Source organism: Oryza brachyantha, chromosome 7, assembly GCF_000231095.2.
Source record: "Oryza brachyantha chromosome 7, ObraRS2, whole genome shotgun sequence".
In the NCBI taxonomy this organism is placed as follows: domain Eukaryota; kingdom Viridiplantae; phylum Streptophyta; class Magnoliopsida; order Poales; family Poaceae; genus Oryza; species Oryza brachyantha.
Window position 1 is genome coordinate 1,401,070 of NC_023169.2, and position 15,894 is coordinate 1,416,963.

The 15,894-nt window shown below is 47.6% G+C and overlaps 1 protein-coding gene and 1 pseudogene across 1 annotated transcript; one reads left to right on the top strand and one right to left on the bottom strand.

The window, feature by feature from the left end:
* Positions 1–419: 419 nt before the first annotated feature.
* On the bottom strand, positions 420–5,651 carry LOC121054900 (ABC transporter G family member 25-like). Its single transcript, XM_040525837.1, has 3 exons — positions 5,473–5,651; positions 756–1,130; positions 420–615 (listed from the first exon to the last, which is right to left on the bottom strand). The coding sequence occupies exons 1-3, from the start codon at positions 5,649–5,651 to the stop codon at positions 420–422; spliced, it is 750 nt and encodes a 249-aa protein (XP_040381771.1).
* A 5,875-nt stretch (positions 5,652–11,526) lies between these two features.
* LOC121054958 lies at positions 11,527–14,128 on the top strand (annotated as a pseudogene).
* The last annotated feature ends 1,766 nt before the right edge of the window (positions 14,129–15,894 follow it).

Genomic DNA, 15,894 nt, shown 5'->3' on the forward strand with positions numbered 1-15,894 from the left:
CCTCGTCGTCCTCCTCCCACTTGTGGCCTCGACCACGGTGCCGCACAGGCACTGGCTGCCGCCCCACCACCTCACGTCCCTCGACGCGTCGGAGCCGCTGACCACTTTCTTCGAGGTGGACCGCCCGATCCGCCCGCCGCGCGGCAGCCTCGGGCCCTGCTCAATGTTGGTTCTCTCTATCTCACTCGTTCAGCTACACCTACAGTCAGTCACCCTGTCATAGCAGTACGTCTTCTCCGTCACTGGCTGCGCGTGCAGGCCAAGCTTAACTGTCGTGCTCGTATGCCAGCGTACGCCATTTTCATTATTCTGGCCGGGGGAATTCAGTAGAGCTACCTAATTAATTACGATGTGCCGGCGCAGCCATGGCAATGGTCGGCCGATGACAGCTAGCGAGAGAGCGGGATGATGATCATGTCTTAGACCCGACACAGCGTGAGGTAGGGCAGCACCCGATAGGCGAAGAACATGGCCACAAGCTTGGAGACGCAAGCGGCAGGGGTGGCCTCGCCACGTACGGCCTTGCGCGGGAGGAGGGCGCAGGCTAGGCGGCCGCTATATTGCACGGCGATGAGCCGCCGATAGCAGTAGTAGGTGAGGGAGGTGTTCTTCGCCCTAGGGGCGGACCTAGCCTAAAAATTAAGTGAGGGCACCTTATTAAAATTAATAGTATATTAAATTTTTTTTACTTAATTACATATTAATAACACACTAAGTATTAAAGTATTAAATTTGAGTGTATACTTTGCATCCGCCACTGCTTCGCGCACATCATGAAGTCCGGCACGTTGTGAACATAGAAGCCGCCAGTGAGGAGGTAGGCGAGCATGATGACGATGACGAGAGTGGACGCGCTCTTGGCGTCCATCATCACGGCGCCGATGTCCAGCCTGAGCCCCTCGGCGACAAGCACGTAGGAGAGGATCACGGCGAGCGTGAGCGCGAACGCAGCCGGCGATGGGTTGAGCCCGACCATCAGGTAGACGATGACGGTGAACGCCGTTGGCAGTGCGAGCTCCATGGGCAGGTCGCCGGCCATCCGCGACATGAAGTAGGAGAAGAGCACGTACAAGCCGAATGCGCGCTCCGGGGCCAGCACCGGCCGCTCCTGCGGGAAGGCGAAGACGGCCCTGCTCGACGCTGGTTCTCTCTCTCACTCTTTTGGCTACACCTACGGCCAACCCCACGTCATAGCCGCCTGCGCGAGGCCGGCCTGCCTCGCCGCCGGCGGCGGGGCATCGTCCCTCGCGCTCGCCGTGCTCGAGTGGAGCGCCGGCTGTCGTGGCCGCCAGTTCGACCACATCTTCTGCGTGTGGCTCTCCGGCGACATACACCGACGACCACACCGTGCTGCGACTGGGAGGGCTACCCGGGGCTGGTAAATAGTGCCGATGCGGCTGCTGTCACCGCACCTCGGCTGCCCTTGTCGCCGCACTCCTCGCCATTCGCCGGAGCCGAGCCCTGCCAGAATTGGGGATGGAGATGGTTGTGCGGAAGGAGGCCCACGTGTCAGTGAAAATGAAGTAGGGGTATTTTGGGCAATATGAATTATAGTGCGTTGTATGTGGGTCCAATGGTCTTTTAGGACGTATAAAATGGCATGTCTACAATAGAGAAAGTATTGTAATGGTATATAATGATATTTTTCTAAACTAACATATTTATAATGTTACGAATTTAATTAAACCTTTATTATATGCTGATAGTTCTATTCATTTTAGGTGATTTGATTAGACTACTTATCTATGACAAGCATGAGAGTATTCTATAGTTTCCCTTGGTTGCCCTCTGCTATATATGCTACTGTACTAGTCCCCTGCTCTCGTCTGAAACCACTAAACATTTTGCGATTTCAGATTATTTGAATTCTTTTAATGAATGCAAAGTTAAAATTCACTCAAGAAAATTCACGGGGGACATTTTCACATGAAACAGAGTTTAGATGCTCGAGAAGCGGGCGGGGGAAAGATCTAAAATTTGTAAGAAAAAAAATGTGCCTACAATCTCCATTTATGCCCATGTGATGCTAACAGGTACTCACTCAAATAAGTGCATTTCTATAAAGCATAGAATAGTACGATGCTACGTCGTTTTTTTTTTAACAAAAGATGCTACAATAGTTCCACAACGTAATTATTTGTAGGATTTGAAAAATGTTTTTTAACTATTGATGATATTAATTATCTTATTAATCACTTCTATTTCAAATTTCTTTCTATTTTATTTTTATTTATCCACCCAATTCCATCCATAGCATAGTATTTTCTTACCAAATTTAATCTCTACGTAAAAAACCAAATAAATATTTCGAATATCCCTTCTTAAATGAGTACTTAGAATAATATTTAGGGATAAAATGAGAAGAAATCTAAACAAAATGCGGTTGGAGGGAATATAGTGGGCCAAAAAAACACATTTTATAAAATAAATGTAAGGAGACTAGAAATAGATTTAATTTAGTATGCCAGAAGAAAATTTTGGTTATCATGTCAGAAATTTGGTCAGAAGAGATTTTTAGACACGAATTAAAAAACGAATTTTATAGCTCGCCTGAAAACCATGAGACAAATCTTTTGAGCCTAATTAATCCGTCGTTAGCACATGCATGTTACTATATCACTTATGTCTAATCATAAACTAATTAGGCTCAAAAGATTCATCCCACATTTTCCCTCTAACTATATAGTTAGTTTTTTGATCGATGTTTAGGCCTTGTTTAGTTCCCAAAAAGTTTTCCAAAAACATCACATCGAATCTTTGGACATCTAAATGAAACATTAAATATTGATAAACTAAACAACTAATTGCACAGTTATGGGAGAAATTGCGAGACGATTTTTTTAGACTAAGTAGTCCATGATTAGCTATAAGTACTACAGTAACCAATATGTGCTAATGACGGTTTAATTAAGCTCAAAAGATTAGTCTCACGGTTTCGAGGCGACCTATGAAATTCGTTTTTTCATTCGTGTCCAAAAACCTTCCGAGGTCAATGTTCGATGTGACATTTCTACCAAAATTTTTTACTATGTAAACATCCCCTTGATGCTTCGTTATTATAAGACTAATGAAGCATTAAACATGCAGCTGCTCTACGCCTCTACCCTAGTCTTCCATCTGTTTAGGAGATGGATTGATGTGTCTGGTGATAGGAGTGAGGCAGAACAGTGCGACAGGACAGGGGCAATCAGGTGTCGTCATCTCTGATCCATATGCACTTTTGTAGTCGTGAGCTCTAGCTGTCCAAGCGCCCTTACCGTTGCTCCCATTTCAAACAAATAGTTTTGGATTATGAATTACTCTCTCTCTCTCTAAGTGACTTCAAAACTTTGACGGATTATTTGTGAACGGAGGGAGGGAGTATTATTGATTAGCTCCTTGATTAATGAGTGGATTAATTAATTAGTGTTTTTTTATCAACCATTCTTTGGACGTTGAGAATAATTTACAGTGGAGGTGGTAGCGGCGGAACCTGAGTGGTCACCCATCCTGATCCAAGTGGATTGAGGCTGCTTTCGGCGTCGGGTGATTAATATATGATTAATTAATTTTTAATTATAAAAATATATAAAAATAGATTAATATGAATTTTTAAAGCGAGTTTTCAATAGATTTTTTTTAAAAAAATATCGTTTAACCGTTCGCGAAACGTGCGTGTGAAAAATGACGGACATAATTTAGTTAGCATGCCAAACGAACGTGGCCTAAGGTGTAGATGACGTTTAAGTACTATTATTTATCGTCTATACATCGTATACGTAAATATGACTTACATGGAACAATAACTATCTCAACCGTTTATTCATGATCTAGTTGCATTGAGAGGGGGCAATTATATATAGATATATGGTACGAAGTAAAAGATATTAGCATAATACCCTCGGTTTAACGATGAAACGGAAAGAAATTAATTTTGCTCCCTACTTACATCCATGTAACAGGAATGTGTGTGTGTCTCTCTCTATGTATATATAATGTCATGGTAATTAACCTCTTCTAACAGGAATTTCATGTTAATTCAATCAATTTATTATTTCATTACTTAATCAGGACATCATTGCAAAGTATAAATGTATGTGGTTTATTAATGATTATTGCCATTGCCATACCATAGACGAAGAGACCCCAATTTCTGCAGTTTGCGGTCGTTAGTTTAGCCTCCAGCTAAGAACTTACACAGCTTTCCCCAGCCTAGGGCTAAGTTTTTACTACTAATTACCGTTGGCTGGGGGTGTACCAAACTCTGCGTGTTCCTCCTCTCTCTCTCTCTTTTTTCTTCTTTCACTTTTCAAAAAACCAGTCAAATAGTACGGAAGGTTTTAAGAAATTACCAAGATTATATAAACCAAGAAGAAATAGATAAAATCGTTAAACAACCATACTATCATTCAGCATAGCCAAACTCGTTTAAAAAACATGCACAAATCGAATTAATTATTAGTAGTATGTGATACAATATGTCACCCGTTACCGCTAGGGATGACAATTGTGCCCACAGGTATACGAGACCCAAATTTCTGGCTATACATGTTGTTGGGATTTGCCATCTTTTTTTTATTAACTGAGAGAAGATTGAATTAATCTATATATATTCGATTAGTAAGAACTTATAATATAGATAGAATTGGTGCGAAACATTGGAACATACATATTTTTTTCTTAGCATAGAACTATTTTTCTGACAAATCTAATAACATTTTCTTAAATGTCGTCATGGGTGTACCAACATTTGTAATTTCATACGTTTGGTGCTCTGCTCTAGAATCACATGAATTTGCTCAAACACCGCTGCACGCACTCGTAGCTATAGAGATACATATGCTTACTTGGAACAATTGGTTCAACATACTGTGTGGTTGTCGAGGTAAACATAATATTGTTGGTTGGAGCTAAACTCTGGCACCTCCTGGCCGGCCGTGCTGTTGCCGTGGTGGCGAGCTCAAGACCATCGGCATCTGTGTGCCCGCGCGGCTAGCTCACCCGCAGCGCCGACTGATCTAACGAAGAAACAAACGATAAGGGCTGTATATATGTGCCTGTCTCAGTCCGAGGGAGTCATTGTTTCATTTTTTGTTTCTTAAGAAAATGTAACATATTAGAAATTTTAGGTAGATTTTTTTTGCGAAAATTTTTTAAGATGTTTTTTTAATCGAGTTGGAGCATCTTAAAACCCTCCCGTATCTCTTTTTTTATTTTTATTATTTATTGTCCAATCCTTCCCACAAAGTTCTAAAGCTTAAAAGTATTTCTATTCAAGTTATGCCAATATCCAGAAAATCAAGTCTCATCTATTTATATTTGTTCCATCCAAATTCTATCCAAAGTTTTCATATTGAACTACTTTTCAAATGACATGGATAAGTAACACTCCTCACAAATTAGATACAAAAAATGTCATCGACGATGCTAGCATGGTGTTCCAGCTGCTGCTGCCGCCCCCAAGCAACCACTGCTTCTGCTCCCGCGACACACGCCTTCTTCAGAATCTTGTACGCCTTCTGGACATCCTCGTCCCGCTTGATCTCATCCATGACCTGCCTCCAGCTATTCGCATCGTAGTATATCAGGATGAGACTTGTGGAAGCGCCGAAGACGACAACGGCAGTCATAATCAGTTGATCCCTTGTTGACTTGGCAACGAGACGCTTCATCTCGGCACTGCTCAAACAAGACAATTGTTAGATCAATCATCAATGTCACATTAATGGCACACAAACACATGGATTAATTTATTAGGACTGTCTACACTTTAGATGACTGAAAATTGCAAAGATTTCAGTTATCTCGCCTAAGAATCTAGTTGATCTGGTAGGGTATAGAGATTGTATATATGTCACGTTAACCCAAGGTACAATGCCCACTGCCCCTGAACTAAACGAGCCTGAAAAGAGCAAAGTTCGGCCTGTTAACATATGCACGCATTTGGCTATTAATTTGGTGACCTCTATAACTTGTATCTCTATTTGGGATTGAAAAATTGATGGAGAAACAACAGATACAACTTGCTTGTATGCAGCTAGCTCACCACTGTTTTTAATGACTCAAATTAACATAAGTGATGAAGAGGGCACATAAAGCAAGAGAGATAAGAAGAAAACTACGAACTAATTAAACCAAAATAGCACTGCAAAAATATAAATGATGTGCAATTTCAATTAAACAACAATGTTCATCAATTAAAAAATTATTAATTAGGGATGTGAAATTGCATATCTATTTACACTGCAAGAAAATGTATAAAGGATATATAATTTCAATTGAACAACAATATGATTATTAGTAGGTGATTATATTAAACTATGATCAAACTTGAACTTTGCAGATAATAAAAAATACAAATTACACATTACATAAACCTGCAAGATCAGTAGGTTAATTGTGCAATTTGATTATGACATCATCCAACCCCCAAAAAAATATCACAGCATTGTCCAATTTAAACTAGTTTAGTTTAGCTATTTAATACTTATAAAAGAATGCGTTAATTGTGCAATTTGATTATGACATCATCCAACCCCAAAAAAGTATCACAGCATTGTCCAATTTAAACTAGTTTAGTTTAGCTATTTAATACTTATAAAAGAATGCCCATGCAAATTATACTCACCCAATCTCTCTTTCTTAGAGACGCATACATAATTAAAGACGCTTAGCAGCATAGCGAGCACACAGAGGAACAATGGAAATAGCTAGCTACTTTACTCAAGGCAAATAAAGCAGCATATAACTGATGAAATAAAACCTGACAGGCTCACAAATCACAAAGCATAATGAACGGTCTGAAAATTGACTAAAGAGTTGCTTGTTTTCAGTTGCCCGAAAATTAGCAATACCCTAATTTATTATAGGTGGAGGCACATACCTTTGCTCCTGAAATAGCACTTTGATCTCGCAAATGATCCCTGGAAGGAGATGTCTCGCGATGTTTGCCGCGAGGACCTCGACGGGTTAAGACGAAGAGGTAGCCGCCGCTCCTGTTGGGAGCTTCGCCTTCAGCTCGGGCTTGGCGGCTCTGGAGGTTTGGGGGCTGTCCACCCGCGGCATGAGCGAACCGTCGCCGGACCAGATTGTAACCAACCAGGTCCAGGCGACGGCGGCGGCGTTCGCCGTCTTGCTCTTCGCCGGCGAGGCTCTTCACCTCGTCCTTCTCGCGCGAGGGCAGCGACGAAGCGCCCCTCACTCTGGTTCCGGCGAAAGGACCCATCTTGAACGGGCTTGTGGAGGGAGCGGACGCCTCCCGCAGCAGCGCCGAAGGACGGTAGGGGGCGGACGGGTGGACGGTGGTGCTGAGCATGGCGGCGGCGGCGCTCGGAGCCTCGGCGCCCTTGTCTTGGCTGGCCTCCGTCGCGCCCTCTGCATCGGCGGCGACCTTCTTCGCGCCCGGAGCCTCGGCGCCCTTGTATTGGCTGGCCTCCGTCGCGCCTCTGCATCGGCGGCGACCATGTTCGTGCCCGGTGCCTCGGCGCCTTTGCTCTTGGTTGTCTCCGTCGCAGGCGCACTCCCTTCGCCGGCGAGCTGCTTCTGCAGTAGCATGTTGGCACGCGCGAGGATGGCTGCCCGGAACGGATCAGGACCCGCCCCCAGGAGGGTTTTGAGGCCCTCCACTTTGTAGTCCGGTGCGGTCGGATGCCTCTCCTTCGCCCCGGCCCCAGGAGAGATCTCGCCGTGGTTGGGCGGCTCATTGAGGAGGAGGCTTCCTGCGCGCGATGGAGGCCCATGGCCATGAGAGACTGGGGCCTGGGTGTTCTTCTCCGGGGGCGCGGCCGGCGACGTCGTCGTCGCTGGCGTCTGCGGAGAACACGCGGGCCCAGGCCCCGACCCCGACCCCGAGAGGCGGCAGCAGTTTCACCGGCCGCTTGCCACCGGTGCGCGCCGCTGCACGAAGAAGCAAGAAGCTCATGGTGGCTGCGGGGAGGGGGGTGCACGGATGAGTCGCGGCGGTGGGTTGGGTATGGTGGGATTAGCTAGCTGGCTAGGGTTTTGGTTAGGTGGTTCGCTTCGTCGAGAGAGAGAGAGGGGCAGAAAGAACAGGGGAGATAATGAGACAAGACATGCGCCGTTACGTGGAGTGGTGCCCTGGTTGGTGGGACCCCAGCAGCAGCAGTACGGACTATCACGAGTACTACTCCCTCCGTCCAGTGCATTTTGAACGGTTTATGTTGACTGCTTTTCTTATTTAAAAAGTATTACGATTAATGTTTATATTTTATTAGATGATAAAATTTGATTAATGTTTTATCTTTGACTATTTTTTATAAAAAAATTAAATAAGATGAGTGGTTAAATATTGGACACGAAAATATATGAAGAAAATTACGTCAAGAGTTGAGATGGAGGTAAGTAATTAATACAACTTTGCACTAAAAACGTTAGATTTTAATTTCTCCGTCTACTTTTCCATATGGCTAGCCAGAACTAAAATACATCAAATGGTTGTTTAAAATCCACTCCATTTCCACTCTTAATTGGGTTTTAAATAATAATATTTGAGTTTGCTAAATTAAGAGTATTACATTATTTTTAATTTGTATTAGTATGTGTGAAAAGGATGAAACTAGTCTATATTATATTATTTATAATTTTATATGAGTACTACATAAAACATCTTTGCAGCCGGTCAAATCTAGTCTTTGCAAGTGGTTGGACCGTCCGTCTAGCTATTTTCATCTGGGATAACGGTTGTCTTTCTATGCAGGCCGACCTAACCGCCTTCGAAATTACAGTGCTAAGTTTGCAGGAATAATCGATCTTATAGTGCAAAGTTATAGTGCCAAATCACCCTCGGGGTTTGCAGGAATGATCGATTTTATAGTCCAATACGGCTAGCACAAGGTCTCGGGTGCCAATACAGAGGATTTGGGAGTGAGCTAGCCCTCAACTATGCCATCAACTGGGGTCATGTTTAGTACGGGGAAAATTTTTAGGTTTGATTATTGCATCGAATATACATACATAAATTTGAAATATTAAACGTAGACTAATAACAAAACAAGCTACATATTTCGTCAGAAAACTGCGAGATGAATTTATTATGCCTAATTAATACGTCATTAGTAAATATTTCCTGTAGCATCATATTATCAAATCATAGCGTAATTAGGCTTAAAAGATCCGTCTCGTAATTTACACGCAAACTATGTAATTATTCTTTGCCTACATTTAATACTCTGCATGTACGACATCCGTCCCATATTAAAGTCATTTTTTAATTTTTGTGCTCAATGCTTTAACCATTCGGCTTATTTTAAAAAAAATTGTAAAAAAACTTAAAAAAATTAGTCACGCATAAAGTATTATTCATATTTTATCATCTAGTAACAATAAAAATATTACTCGTAAAAAAATTCAAATAAGACGAAGAGTCAAAACATTGTATCTAGAAACTGAAAAATAACCTTATTTTGAGACGGATATACTATCAAACATACAATTTGACAGCACAAAATTTTTTTTTTAACAACTAAACATGACCTATATTTCAATGCGGTAGGCAGTGGGAAACAGGCGATGAGCACCCTTGGGAGTGCCTTGACAGAAGCACGATGCAAAATAGGCCTACGATGCGATTGAGGATGATTGTTGACATCAAATCTATCCGATCTGTCGTGCTGAATACATGTGAAGGTTTGAGTCTCTGTGTCGCTATAGTGCTGGACCTAAATTATTAGAAGGTACATGTGTGTCTATCAGACTCTATTTCTTATCCGATCCTGACTCCGTTAGCTAAATTTGAGTTGTATTCCGCTTGTTCTTCTGACCGATTACTCATTTTCTATCTGATTCGGTCATTAATCTCGTTAGTCTCTAGCAATAATTTTTTAAATTTTGGTGTTAACACTAGGGTAATGAGGAACACTCAACTCGAGCTTCGCTCCTCAGCCAGACCCGTCCCGTGCAGGCATGGGTGTAGCCGCGGCACGTGCATGTGGATGCTGCAGTCGCCCCGTCGCGGCCGCCATCGTCGCCTCGTCGTCCCCAGCGTCGTCGCCACGTCGTCTCTGACGTCTTCTCCGTTAGATCCGCGGCCGACGATTGTCGCATGCCGCTGCCTGTCGCTGGATCTACAGGCGTCATGCCGCACGCCGTCGCCTGTTGTTGGATCCGCGGGTGCTGCACCGAGCGCCACCGTCCGTCGCCGGATCCACGCCGAGCGCCGTCGTCCGTTGCCAGATCCACCCGTTCGGTGGCCGCCGCCCAATCGGGATTTTTTCTTTTTTCTTTTTAATTTTTTTCATACTAGTGTGTATGTGTGTATGTGTATGAATTATAAAAAATAATTAATATATGTTCTATTTTTACTCTTTGTTAACCGGTTTGAATATATTTTTCACCCATAAACTATAAAAGAGAAAATTCATATATTATGTATTCAACCAAACAAATCTCTTGTATACAACATATATACATACAACCAACCACACAATATCCTAGGGTATAGAAGCTTGACAGATACGTCAATTAAACAACTTCATTTGCACGCACGGTTAATGCCCAAATTTGGGTAATTGTCGGGCGAGATTAAATTATGATTAAAGACCAAATTGAATAGAAAACATGGCGATCGGATAGTAGGCCAGATGGAATATGACTCGGATTTAGCCGATGGATTCCGGATCGGATAAGAAATATAGTTCGATTAGGCCAAGAATGTTACAGATAGATTTGGGAATAATCAGAGCCTGCGTAGTTTAATTTTATCTGTTAATTAGAGTTAGTTTAGATTTTTTCTTTATCTCGAAGGGTGTTAGAGTTCGATCGGGACTTGTGTGTTAGAGAGAATGAGTTTGTTATTTCTTTTTATCTATTAGGAGTCGTATGTCGTGTCCAACACGGATTAGCCTTCACCCGAGAGTATAAATATGTTTGCCCGAGATCATTATAAATCATCTACAATCAGATCAATCAAATTTCGGCGCATCGCCACCCTCTTGTCGCGCGAGCTATAAGCGCCGCCTACGCGCATCGTCGCCTCACCCCACCCTATAAAGTTCCCCTCCTTGGCCCTCACCGCCGCCCTCCGCCTCTCCCTCGCTCTCGCTCTCCCACTGTCATTCATCGCTGGAGATCGCCGCACGTGCGCCTTCTCGCGCCGTCCCAGCCGCGCCGATCCACCGCCGAGACGCCACCATTGGTGAGAATCTCCTCCCTCCTCTCTCTCGCCTCCTCCGCGCGCGCGTGCCGCACCGGTCGCGCCGTCGGCTGCGTGTCGGAAATCCCCGCTCGCTCGCCGCTTCATGTCATCGCCGCGCTCGCGGCCACGCGTCGCTGACGAGCCTGTCGCCGCACGCTCGCAAAGACATCGCCGCCAGTGAGCACTGGCCGCCTCCCCCTCCCCCTCTCTCTCTGTTTTCCTAAGAAATTGGATATTATGTCACTCCCAAAAGTTGGTTCCGTCAACACTTTTTCTGCCTTTTTCACCATTCCAACCAATTTTGCTGGGTTTCTCTCACCATTCTGATGAAAATACCCTCGTCCAGCCTCTCCTCTCCTCCCTCACGACGAGACGACGAACATGACTAGAGTGTTAGCATGATGTAATTAGGCCTTGATCTGTGGATGTGATTGCGCTATTTGCGGTAGGCTTGCATGCCACCCATGCGCGTATATATGTACTCCTGTACCCACACTTGGAATACGATCAATCATTCACACACTTTCATGGTATCAGAGCGGTTACGATCCGCTACTCTTCCGCAACCCATACCAGCGCCCGCCGCCGATCCGATCGCCACCACCGTCGCTGACTCCATGTCGCCGGGTGTGTCGCCGGTCTCATCGCCAGCGCTGCCGATCCGATCGCCTACCCCGTAGCTGCCCTCGACACCGGGTGTGGCCGCCGATCCGATCGATCCTGCCTCCGCTTGATCTCCTGCTGTACGTGCTGTACGTGGCTGTACAACTCCCGGCCGCCGTCGTCGTCGTCAACGTGCTGGACGAAGTTGTACGTGCTGTTCGATCGCCTGCTGTACACATCGCCGGGTGCAGCCGCTGCCGCCGATCGCGCATCTCTTCTCGTCCCGTGCCGTGAGCGCGCGGGCGCGTGTGCACCAGCCCCGCGACCACTCCCATGGCGGACGACGACGACGCGGCTGCCACCGCAGCGGCGGCACAGGAGGCCGAAGTCCGCGCCGAGGCGGAGCGCCGCACTGAAGCGGCGCGCCTCCGCGCTGCAGCCCTCGACAAGTTCGAGGCCGCCCATGAGACCATCTGGGCGCAGGCCACCGCCGTCGTCAACGTCAAGGCGCTGATCCCCATCATCCTCGACAAAGTGACCAACAGCTACACCAAATGGCGGGGCATGTTCCTCACCGTGCTCGGCAAATATGCCCTCGCCCCGCACGTGCTCGAGGACGAACTGCACCCCGACCGTCCGGTTTGGGTCCAGACTGATTGTGTTGTGCTGTCATGGATTTTCGCCACCGTCTCCAGCGACCTACAGCAGTCGCTCATGCTTCGCCAACGCCGTGCACGCGAGGCATGGTGCTACCTCGAGGACGAATTCCTCGGCCAGAAGGAGTCTCGTGCCATTCTCCTGGAGACGCAATTCCGCAACCTTCGTCAAGACTCCATGACGATCACTGATTACTGCCGCAAGCTGGAGACCATGGCTGCATCTCTTGCTGAATTCGGTGATCCCATCGGTGATCGCCAACTGGTCTTCACTCTCCTTCGCGGCCTCAGTGGTAAGTTCCGCCACATGGTGTCTATACTGAAGCTGCAGCGTCCGTTCCCGTCGTTCGCCGAGGCCCGGACTCACCTGCTCCTCGAGGAGATCGACATCGACGCTCGCCCACCGTCTCCACCTGCGGCCCTCATCGCCTCGTCGCCCACGCCACCGGCTGGTGGCCCCGGCCGCCAGGCGCCGGCCACTGGTCCTCCGCGCACCGGCCAGCATAGCCAGGCTGGCGGCCAGCCAGGCGGCCAACGCAACGGCCGCCGGCGTGGCAAGGGTGGCCGCGGACAGGGCCACCAGCCCGGTGCTGGTCAGGGTGGCCAAGGCTCCTCTACAGGCGGTTACGGCGCCCCTGGCCACGGCGCATCCGCTGGCTAGGGTGGCGTGCACGGTGTGCACCCCTCTTGCACGGTGTGCACGCTCCAGATGTGGCCGTACGGTGGCCGCCCACTACCAGCACCACCGGCCTTCGCTGCTGTCCCGCAGTACGGCGCACCTTTTGGTGGTGCGTCCAGCGGCGGTTTCTACAGCCCCGGCTCCAGCTACCCGTTCACCTACGGGGGAGGATCAGCGCCCTCGACACCGACATTTCAGGGGGCACCATATCAGCTGCAGGCTGCCCCCTGGAACCCGGCACATGGAGGCGCATGGAACCAGGACTCCTTGGTGCAGAATTTCAACACCATGACGCTCCACCCCCCGGCACCTTCGGAATGGTACGCCGACTCTGGTGCAGGCTCGCATATGACTGCGGATGCTGGTAAAATTTCCACCCTATCCTCGCCCACTTCATCTACACCTTCATCTATCATTGTGGGCAATGGTGCTTTACTTCCTGTCACTGCCGTCGGATCTCATATTTTTTCTTTTCCACATCGCAATCTAGTTCTTAACAATGTCTTAGTTTCACCTCACATCATTAAGAACTTGATTTCCATTCGTCGTTTTACCACCGACAATAACTGTTCCGTTGAATTTGATCCGTTTGGTCTTTCTGTGAAGGATTTGGAAACCAGGAACGTGATCGCCAGGTGCAATAGCTCTGGCGACCTGTACCCATTTTTTCCACCAGCTACCAGCACCTCCGCACTCCTCGCTGCACCCACCTCGCTATGGCACCGTCGTCTTGGGCATCTTGGGCACGAAGCTTTGTCCAAACTCATTAGTTCCAAAGTTATCACTTGTAATAAAGATGATAGTCATCATTTATGTCATGCTTGTCAGCTCGGTCGTCACACTAGACTTCCTTTTGGTTCTTCCAATTCCCGAGCTCCAAATAATTTCGATTTAATACATTGTGATCTTTGGACATCTCCCATTGTCAGTGTGTCGGGCTACAAATATTATCTTGTCATTTTAGATGATTGCTCTCACTACATTTGGACTTTTCCGCTTCGCCTCAAATCCGACACATTTGCCACGCTTTCTAACTTTTTTGCCTATGTTCGCACCCAGTTCGGCACCACCATCAAGAGCGTCCAGTGCGACAATGGTCGTGAATTTGACAATTCCCCGGCCCGCACGTTCTTTCTCTCCCACGGTGTTGCCCTTCGCATGTCGTGTCCCTATACATCCCAGCAAAATGGCAAGGCTGAGCGTTCCCTTCGCACCATTAATAATATCTTGCGCTCACTCTTATTTCAGGCGAGTCTTCCTCCGGTCTACTCGGTTGAGGCACTCCACACCGCCACTTACCTTGTCAACCGGCTGCCCACCAAAACACTCGCCTCCTCCACCCCTTTCTTCCACCTCCATGCCACTCCACCCTCCTATGAACACCTTAAAGTTTTCGGCTGTGCTTGTTACCCCAACATGTCATCTACAGCAGCCCATAAACTTGCTCCTCGTTCATCCCTCTGCGTCTTTCTCGGCTACTCCTCGGAACACAAAGGCTATCGTTGTCTCGAGCTAGAGTCGAATCGCATTCTTACCTCTAGACATGTCGTTTTTGATGAATCCTTCTTTCCTTTCGCCGACATGTCCACCTCACCCATGGAATCCTCCGCTCTGGATTTCCTCCTAGATGACAGTGATCTCACCGCTCCTGTTCGTGGAGCACCGTTTGTCCGTGCAGGTACTATTGATGGGGCTGTTGGAGCTCCCGCGCCTCCCTACTCGTCGAGTGCTATGCCCGCGCCCCCTCGCTCGCCACCGAGCGCCGTGCCGCGGTCACCACAGCCGCGCGCTGGGCCCGAGGCGCCCAGCCCCGCCGGGCCATCCACCGGCGCTGCTTCCAGCCACGCCCCTGCGCCACCGGCCGGTGCTGCTGCCCCTGTGCATCCTGCACAGGTTGCTGCCAGCAGCACTGCGGCCACCGGGCGCACGGTCTCCACTAGGCCGGTCTCCATCGCTCCTGTCGTCAACGAGCACTCCATGCGTACCCGTGGCAAAGCCGGCATTGCACAGCCTGTGGATCGCCTCAACCTCCACGCTGTCCCAATGTCGCCGTTGCCTCGCTCCGTTCGAGATGCCTTGGCGGATCCGAACTGGCGCTCCGCTATGCAAGCTGAGCATGATGCCCTGATTGCCAATGACACCTGGAGTCTAGTACCACGACCTCCCGGCGTCAATCTTGTCACTGGCAAGTGGATTTTTCCGACACAAATTGCATGCAGATGGGTCTCTTGATCGGTACAAGGCTCGTTGGGTTCTTCGGGGTTTCACTCAACGCCCTGGCCTCGATTATGATGAGACATTCAGTCCAGTTGTCAAGCCAGCGACAGTTCGAGTTATCCTCTCTCTGGCTCTCTCTCAGGACTGGCCCATCCATCAGCTAGATGTGAAGAATGCATTCTTACATGGCACCCTCACCGAGACAGTGTACTGTGTGCAGCCCTCTGGTTTTGTGGACTCCTCTCGCCCAGATCTTGTTTGTCGGCTCAACAAATCTTTGTATGGACTGAAGCAGGCACCTCGTGCATGGCACCACAGGTTCGCTTCATATCTCTCCTCCATTGGTTTTGTTGAAACCAAGTCAGACAGCTCCTTATTCATTTGTCGTCGCGGGTCCAACACTGCCTACTTGCTGCTCTATGTGGATGACATCGTCCTCACTGCCTCCTCTACTGAGTTCCTTCGTCATATTATTGGGGCTCTTCAGCATGAGTTTGCTATGACAGACATGGGTCAGCTTCATCATTTTTTGGGCATTTCTGTTACACGCTCTGCAAATGGACTGTTTCTTTCCCAGCGGCAGTACACTCAGGACATTTTGGAGCGCG